The 9,081-nt window shown below is 62.4% G+C and overlaps 1 protein-coding gene across 1 annotated transcript in view; it reads right to left on the reverse strand.

Moving 5' to 3' along the window:
- The window catches only part of ALX4 (ALX homeobox 4), a 45,490-nt gene extending 36,820 nt beyond the window's left edge, over positions 1–8,670 (reverse strand). Inside the window, exon 1 of the mRNA XM_046643018.1 lies at positions 8,214–8,670. Within this exon, the coding sequence (XP_046498974.1) occupies positions 8,214–8,670 (457 nt within the window). The remainder of the gene's footprint in view (positions 1–8,213) is intronic.
- Positions 8,671–9,081: the final 411 nt, after the last annotated feature.

Here is a 9,081-nt window from a genome sequence, read left to right on the forward strand (position 1 = left end):
GGAGGGGGGGGGCGCTGCTTGCGCTCCAAGCCCCGTGGACGGCCCTTCTTGCCACCACACATCCCTGGGCAAGCCAACCCGCCCTTCTCCGCCTGGCCTGAGCCGGGGCTCCCCTGGCAGCGCCCACCCCAGTGATCTGGAATTGCCAAGTTACTGGTCTGTCTCCCTCTCTGGACCTGGAGGCAGGGGCTGTGTCCAGCGCTCCTCAGAATCCCCCACAAGGCCTGGCACAGCCACAGGCCAAGTCTGGGGAGCAATGCCTAAGTGGAATCAGGCTTCTCGGTCCCCCTGTCTGTGAAATAGACATTTGGGCCACCAGATGTCTGGTGTCTCTTCAAACACTGGGTGGGACCCCCACCCCAACAGCACGACCCATTGTGTGTCGGGGGAAGGACCAGTTCTCAACCCCAGAGGAGGAAAAAGGTCACATGGGCTCAGCGAACCCTCTCTCTGCACCCGGGGTCTCCACCACTTAGGAAAGAAGACCTGGCCTAGGGAACTGGCCGAGAGCAGGAGTCCCAGCCCTGGCGGGTCACATGTGGGACGAGTCCCCGCCATCCCACCGGGGACTCCACGGGTGCTCTCCCGTTGCTCCTGCAGTCCCCAGGAGCTCATGGGGGAGCTGCCTTAGTTCTAAGGACCACAGGCGTCTGCCCTATTTGATGCACACAGAGAGCGTGTGACTTACTGGAGGGCTAACCGTGACCACGAAAGAGACTGGGTGAGCTGGAGCTGATGCTCCCAAACTCCCTCCTCACCTACCCCCAGCAGTGGGAGGAGAACGCACGGTGACTTCCCAGCTTCCCACTAACCCGGCCCTGGGGCCCCATTTCCCCTTGGACTCAGTTTGCTCGTCTGCTTAAATGGGATCTGTCAACTGCATAAAGCGAGCCACACAGAGAGCCACACAAGGCAGAGGGCACACTCAAGAGCTGGGGCTGGGGGGAGGCCTTGCTGTGGGGTGGGTGGGCTGGGTGGACCCTGTGAGGGCCCCAGGAAGATGCTGGGGCTTGGTGCCTCCCCCCACTGGCCACAGGGGCACTGAGCCTGCCACTTGTGAGTCAGCCTCCCTGGGAAGTCTCGACCAGCAGAGGAAAAGGCCACAGGCCATGACGCACAGGCTCTTAGTCACCATCTCCCTGATGCGTGACACTGGGGCAGAGGCTACACCATGCATGGGCCCGGAAGGGCATTGGTGCAGGCGTGCAGGTGCTGGCCCTCGCGCGCACGCATGCAGCTCCTGTACACCGGGTACACAGACGCAAGCACGAGGGGAAGGACAGGAGCTCACAGAGACTCGTACACACAGCCATTCCCTGAAACACACTCGGACAGCAGGACGTGGACCCAGTAAGTATAGGTGGGCCACACACCTGCCCGAATTCATGCTGTGCACACGCTCACACAAACCCGCAGGCCTCCTCTCTCACGGACAAAGGGACTGGGGTACGCTCCCAGGTGGCCTTAATCGTGCTTGGGCAACACTCTGAATGAGACCCAGTTCTTCATTCACCCTTCCAGCCAGTAAACATTTATTATGTCCAAATGCACACGCGTGCAAGGACTAAGCTATAGGAGAGGAAGCAGGCACTCAGCTTGTCCTCGGACAGCATCCGGCAAGTGGTGTATGCTCAGGAACTGCTGAGCCAGGATGAGTGCAGACAGGGGACAGCAGCAGCCCAGAGGGGCCAGGAGCCCTGCAGTCTCGGCTTGAGGCCAGTCATTCTTGGGCACGAAGACACCCCTCTCCACATTCAAGCCCCAGCTTGGAGTCCAGAACCTGCATTTCCCATGGCCCCCTAGGACCACCAGCTCACTTGGTCCAGGGACTGCTGCCTCTTCCTCCCCCGCCCCTTAGCAGACCCCAGGGAACCCTCAGGACCCGTTTCTGCTCCCAGGGAAGCCTTTTCTGCCCACTCGACCCAATTTCTCCCGGAAAAAAATGTGTGTAAATGTGGGGAGGGCAGGGAACCCAGTGAAGGCGAGCCTAGAGGGGTACACCGGCACAGAAACCCCTAGAGGGCCTCTGGAAATCGTCCAAACTCCCGCATCTCACAGAGCTACAATTCGGACCCAGAGTGGGAAGGGGAAGGGACCTCCCGAGGCCATGGGGAACAGAGAACACAACGGTGGATTCTCGCCCTCATCTATACCTGGACTGCGCGCCCTGCCCCGCACGCGTGCCAAGCTGGATCTTAGCATCGCGGCCCAGACCTTCCACAGCCTCTCCGTCTTTTCCGCCACCGCGCTGGGAGCGCAAGGAGAGCCAGCTGCTCTGCCCGGACCAGGGCGGCCGGCAGTCCATCTGCGAGGTGCTGGGGGCCGACGCCCACGCTCCACCGCGCCCAGTTTGAAAGGAGAATCCGCTGGAAGACAATCTATGTTGAAAATCCGACGAAACGCGCACCAGCTCGCTCTCTCGAATGCGCAGCGGCGCCCGCGCCCAGAAGCCCTGACCGTCCGAGCGGCCCCAAGTGCACGCGGCGACGTCGCAGAGAAAGACAGGTACTTGGCGGGTGGTGGCCCCTCTTACACACACACACACATACACACACACACACACACACACACACACACACACACGGCCAGTATCTCCCAGTAACCATCCTCTCCAAAAAAGGCACTCCGGGTGCAATGGAGCGCCACAGCGACACTTCTAGCTGCCTCTGGAGCCAGAATCCGAAACTGCCCTCCGCCGGCATCGCCACCCTACTCCCCAGCCTTTCGCTCCTCTGAGCCACCCTTTTCGCGTCTCTTGTCCTCTCTGCCAAGCCACAACTCCCTTTCCACTCCTCCCTCTCCTCCTGGGTGCTGGCGGTGGGGCGTGGGATGGGGTAGAGAAGAGGGTCTTTGCCAACGCGACAGGAGGTGGGGGGAGGATGGACGGGTCTGGTGCGTCTGGGCCTCCCGCGACACCTCCCAGGCCCCACTGGAGGCTCCGGTCGCACCACTGAGTCAGCCTTCATGGGGAGCACGGCATCTGCTGCTCCCGGGCTACTCCGCACCCGCTACTGGTGTGGAAGGAGCATCTTCGGTGCACATCTGTAGGCGAGAGAAGGCCCGGGGGCTGCACCTCCGTAGGGGAGGTCCTTGGGGACCACAAGTAACTCTGATGTACGCTTCCGCGGGGCGACCTTGCCGGCGGGAGAGAGGTGTCTCCTCTTTCCCCAAAAAGGCCCTGTTTAAAGAAGGACCTCTGTCACTGTCTACTCGGGACCTACTCACCGCGTGTGGTGCCCACGGCCCTGAGCCAGGGCAGACGGCTAGCTCTCACTCTGAATTCTCTGGGCGACATCACCACGTAGCCGGGTCCTCACTGTCTTGGTTTTCTAATCTGATGATTCACCTTGTCACCTTATTGAGGGAGGCGCAAAGCCGTTTAGCAAGGTCTGGGGAACCCCGTAGCTGCGGGAGCACGTGGCCAGGTGGCCCTGGCAGGCGGCATCCCTACCCAGGAAGGTGCCCTCACCGCGCCGCCCAAGGCAGCGCCTGGTCCCAGGTCCCTCGGCTTCCTGAGCGGGGATCGTGGGAGCTGAGGATGCTGAGGCTCCGGGCACAGGGAGTCCTCTCCCAGCAAGCGTTCTCGCGGAGCCCACACCCCAACTCCCCCTTCCTTGCAACGAAAGGTGCATGGCTCCAGCGGCCTCCCCATTCTCCCATCCGACGCCCGCGGAGCCGTAGGGGCTGCGAGCCGTTTTCCCCTCCTTTCCGCGGCTGCTTCGGGCACCCTGATCCAGGGGTCAGCGGAGGAGCCCGAACCCCCCCGACAAACGCGCGGGACTCCAACCTCCTCTCACACCCGTAGCGGCATTTCCATTTCGTATTTCAATTTGCCACCAAACAAAGCCGCGCGCAGAGCTGCGGGAAGAGAGAAATGGACGGAGGCGGAGGAAAAGCGCGCCCAGCTGCTCTCCAAAACGAAAGTCCTCGGGAACGTTGGCGAAATTTTACCTATGGTACTTTAATTTGTTTTCCTACCGCGGCCCAGCTCTGCAGCGCCAACGGCTCAGGGCTTCGGTGACTCCGGGACAGCCCGGCTGCCGCGGGGGTCCTGGCGCGGCCGGTAGTAACCTCGCCTTAGAGCCGGGACCGCGCCCATGCCCGGGCGTAAGGTCACCCTACTCAGGAAACGCCATCGTCGGGGACACGGGGCTGGGGTGGTACGGGAGGATGGCTCTCCTAGGTCTTTTCTGAAATTTTCTTCCGTAAGTTCTTTGTAAAACAACTTAGAAAAAGATTTCCCCTCCCGAGTTTTCGTGTAGTATGCAACACATAAATGGTCTGTGTGTTAATGCAGGTAGGAGTCATGCCAGCGTGCGCCGAGGTCCCGGTTCTTCGAACTCTCCCTTAGCTGTGTACTTCACTGTATATAAATTATAATAAAACTTTGCGCAAATCGACTGATTTAAAATAAACTAGACCTTTAATCCAGGCCTTCTGTTTTTCTATTTGAGAACGTCTGTGTTTAGGCCCGACCGTTGGAGGAGGCTGGCGGCGAGGGAAATTAACACAGTGAAAAATTAAAAGTGTCTCCCTTGTCCCTCCCACCCCCAAAAACCGACCGGAGGGTGGGGGACGTCACAGCCCCCAGGCTTGGGTTTTCCCTCGATGGCCCCTCACTGTCCCACCGGCGCTTGCTGGTTCTGCCCGCGTCTCGGTTTCTCGCTTTCCTTTTTTGGGTCTCATAAAAAAAACACACCCCGGTTCTTGGACTAAATTCGAATAAGCCCTGGGCGGAGTTTACGCATTTTGTGGTGTGTAGATCGTGTCGGTGCGGGGAAATAAATATCCCTCGCATTCAAACACGGCATCTAATTCGACAAATCAGGACCAGCCCCGCGGCGGCGCCCCGGGGTTCTGAGGCCTGGCCGGCGTCTCCCCAGACCAGGGCGCTGAGAGCTCGGCCTCGGGGACGGGTGGATGGGAAAGTAGCCATCGGCTTGCAACGAAAACCTGCGTGCACCGAATCGAAAGCGAAAGAGAGGAGGTGGCAGGGCTGCTCCCCGAAGCGTCCCGGGGCGCAGGGCCGAGGCCTGGAGCACCGGCGGCGGCTCCGGGAGGCGGCCCGAGGTTTGGGGGTCCCGCAGCGAGGAGGCGCTTGGTGCCGCTGCGAAGCGTCAGGTCTCCGACCAGGCTTGTCTGCTGCGGTCCACGCGGCCAAGGACGGGCAGGGACGGGCAAGCACTTCGGAAGCCCAACGTGCGCGCACGGGTCGGGACTGCAGCGGCGAGAACCCGGTGGGGCCCTTTCGTAAGAACGCGAACGTCTCTGCACCCGGTGGGGACTGCGGAGTCATCTTGCCCCGTAGCTCTTTTAGTACTGGTGGGGAAAGGGAGGCCCTGGGAGGGGAGGAATGCCTGCAGCCTGGCAGGATTTCTTCCAACCCCCGGAAGACCGGGCCGCCGAGACTCTAAGAGGCTTCCCCGCGGGGCGCTCCCTCGGGTGGCCCTGGTGCAGCCCCCAGACCCGCACCTCACCGGCCGAGGGGCGCTTGGACTGAGCATCTCCCTGGCCGGAGGTCCCGGAGGAGGCCTGGGAGCCTCGCCTCCCGCTCTCGGTGTAGTTATGCAGATGGAGAAACTGGCTTCAGGCCCCGGGATCAACAAAGCTGGAAAGGAGGTGGCGAGGTGGAAGCTACATGAGGTGGGAACCGGGATCAGCAAAGGCCCAGCGGAGCTCCGGTCGGACGGTGTCTGCCTCTGCATTTCCCCGAGCTCCGGGAACATGCTGAGCCTTCTTCCTTGCATCCTATTTCCCTCCTTTTGAGTACACACTCTCACAAGTGTGGGAGAGAAGGCTGTGGATGTGTGCCTCAGTTTCCCTGCTTGCTGGCCATCTTGGGAGCCAACTCCAGGGGCCCTCTCCCCAGCTGCCTCTGTAAAGGGCACAGCTTTTCCGCCTGGGACCTGGTGTGCCTAATCTCTTTCGTACGAGAGCCAGAGACCTCCTCTTGCCCAGGGAGCTCAGCCGCTGAGAGAAGAAAAAGCACAAGCAGAGCTGTGTGTGTCCCTGGCTCTGCCCTGAGCAGCGCCTCCATCTTGGGCAGTAGGGCAGTGGGGTCCTGTCGGTGGTTCCAGGCTGCCCCTTGTCCCAGCCTGCAGCTTCTGGCTTTGCCCAGAGCAGGGGTGGGGGCCTTCCCTGTCCTCAGAATTGGGTGCCCCCAGGCTCCCAGCGGCAGAGAGCCAATGTTGGAAACGTGGAGGACCGCTGACTGGACTCTCGCTCTCTCCGTGGGGGACCATTCACCTCCCAGCGAGCCTTACTCTGATCACCCCATGGTGCAGATGAAGAAATGGGGGCTTGGAGGAGTCGCTCGCTCTCAGGTCACACTGCGGGCCGCCCCAGTGGCTAATGCAAGTAGAGAGAGGGCCAGGGTGGCTGGGGGGGCACAGCGGTTCTCAGAGCAGGTGCTCAGAGGGAGCCAGCCCCTTCCCCTTTCCCTCTGGACCCGAAGGCATCTTCACGCGAGAGATTTGAGGCCACTTGCGATCTCTCCTTGCCTAACATCTGCCCTCCTCAGATGCCTCCCTGGAGAATTTCGTTAAAACACAAAAACCCAGTGCGGCAGGAGAGAAACTCCGTGAGTCCCCTGGCTTTGCACAGGGAACCTCCGTGGGTCCCCGAGGCTGTGACTTGCTCTCAACTAACAGTCCCAAAAGTCAGTCTGGTGCATGTGTCCAGGGCCGAGAGCACGGCTGCCTGAGCGTGGCAGGGGCACCTGCGTGGAGCGGAGCTGTGTCTGTGATGGGCGCCTGATCTCCTGCCCGCAGGAAGGTGGAGAAAGTGGGGAAGGTCAGCGGATCTCTCAAAATCCGCTCTCAGTCCTGTCCTGTGGGTTTAGAGAGCGGAGCTACGTGCGAGGCCACATGAGTGAGTGCTTTTGGTGTGTGACCATGGCGGCTCCTGGGGAAGAGGTTTTGTGTGTGTGTGAATGTAGAATGCAAGTGTAAACAAGCGTATGATTGTGTGAATGCTGGTCTGTGTTAACAACCACCTAATGAGCTGGTTCGGAGCTTGTGGGGGAGCCAGCCTGAGTGTAAGAAAGGGCCGTGGGCTGTTTTCCTGAGGTTATTCCAGCCGCCAAGGCCTCCACCATGTCCCACCTCTGTCCCCAGGCCTGGTGTCTCTCTATGGGCCTGGATCAGCACAGCCAAAGCCATTGCCTAGCTTTGAACGAGCTCGTCTTCAGGGCCCTGCAGAAGGCCAGGGCTCCGGGCCTAGAGCTTTGTCCCTCCCTTCTCGGTTGCTCTCCCTGCCAGCCTGGGGCTCACAGTCCGGATTCTGAGGGAGAGACAGCCTAGGTTCCGGAGCTGCTCAGGCTGGCTGCCCTTGAGAGGTTCTTTCCTCCACAACAGTTGCCACACTCTGGGGACCCAGGCCTGCGTCCTGCAGCCGCGTTCAAGGGGGCTTGGAGGTCATTTAGGCCTCGGGTTCTCTGTGAGCCCAAAACAGGACCCAGAACCTTCTCTTTCTCCGCAGCTCTGCTCGGCCTGCAACTCCGCGGCTTCCTGCCTCCCCGCGGGGTCGCTCCTAAACCATTGTTCCGAGGCCGGCCACCTCCCGGGTTCGCGGGCGGAGAGACGCTCCGGAACTCCGGCCGCCCGGCCTCCGCGCCGCGAGCTGCGCCCCGGGCTCCCGGACTGGGGTCTTCCGCGGCCCCAGGCGTCTCTGGACCCGCACCCACGTGGCGCCCAGGTCTCACGGCATCTCGGGCGCGCTCCGCTGGCTAACCTCGGGGGTCCCCACCGGGCTCCGCACCTGCGACGCTCCCACCTGCGGCGCCGCCCAAGGAGCCTCCAAGCCGGCGGGGAGCGAGGCCTTGGCGGCCCGGAGCCCCGCGCCCGGGCGCTGCGCCGCGGCTGTGCCCCGCCGTGCGCCTGGAGTCGGTGCGAAGGATCGCTCCCAAGCCGACACCGCGGGCAGCGCGGGGAGAGTAGTTTGGGGAAACGACAAAGATGGGGACAAACAAACTCCAGCCCGAGTTGAAGAGCCAAAACGCTCCGCGCCCTTGCCCGGGGGATATGCGGGGCGCAGGGCGCATTTTCCCTCGGAGCAGTCGATCCTCATCTTCCCACCGGGAGTCACCCTCTGCTCGGCCTCGCGCCTCCCTCCAGCCCGCCAACTCCTGCCTCCTGCACGCCGAATGGGTTTCAGGGTGCCGAAGCCACGGGGCCTCGTGTCCCCGGCCCCGAGGGACCCGCACGTGCACTCACCGTAGCAGGGGACCTGCAGGGCCGCGTTGTGGCCGCCGCTGCCTTCCTGGAGTTTGAGGCTGCCGTCCGGGGGCGTCTTGCAGGAGCCTCGCTGCAAGTAGAGATGCGGTTGCTGCGCGGGCGGCTGCGGCTGCGCGGGCGGCTGCGGCGGCTGCGGGGCCGGCGGCTGGGGCTGCGGCTGGGGCTGGAACTTGTTGAAGGAGCCCCGAGCCCCGGCGCCACTCTCCAGGGGTGCCGCCAGGTCCTGCTGCCCCGCGCCGTAGCGGGCCCGGCTCTTGGCGTCCCCGAACCCCTGCCCTTTGGCGGCGGCCGACAGGAAAGTTGTGCCGAACCTATCGCCGCCGGGGTACGCCCTAAAAGGCGAGGAGCCCTCCCGGCTCTGCGACACCGGGCTGTAGTAGGCGTCCATGGCAGCAGCCGGCGACTCGCAGTAAGAGACGCAAGTCTCAGCATTCATGCCTGGCTCGCGCGGGCGACGGGCGGGGGCGCGAGCGAGAGCGCGAGGACGCCACCGCGCGCCTCGGCCGGGAGTTTGGAGAGGCGAGGAGGCGGTGGCTGTGCGCTCCGCGCTGGCCTGCTCGCTCTCCCTCCTCCCTTCGACGCCCGCCTCCCTCTCTCTCTCTCCCTCCCTCTCTCTCTCTCTCTCTCTCTCTCTCTCTCTCTCTCTCTCTCTCGTCCCCCCACCCCTCTCCCTCCCCACAGCTGGCCCAGGGAAAGAACGGAGAGCTGTAAAAAGATTCAGATGTTTCGGAAAGTTGACCAGCTCTCCCAAAACCCTCTTAAGATTTTGAAGCGGAAAAAAAAAAGAGTGTGTGCGTTTTTTTCCCCCCCGACTCTCTCCTTCCTTCTCCCCCTCCTCCTCTCTCCC

Source organism: Equus quagga, chromosome 17 (assembly GCF_021613505.1).
Source record: "Equus quagga isolate Etosha38 chromosome 17, UCLA_HA_Equagga_1.0, whole genome shotgun sequence".
Classification (NCBI taxonomy): Eukaryota; Metazoa; Chordata; class Mammalia; order Perissodactyla; family Equidae; genus Equus; species Equus quagga.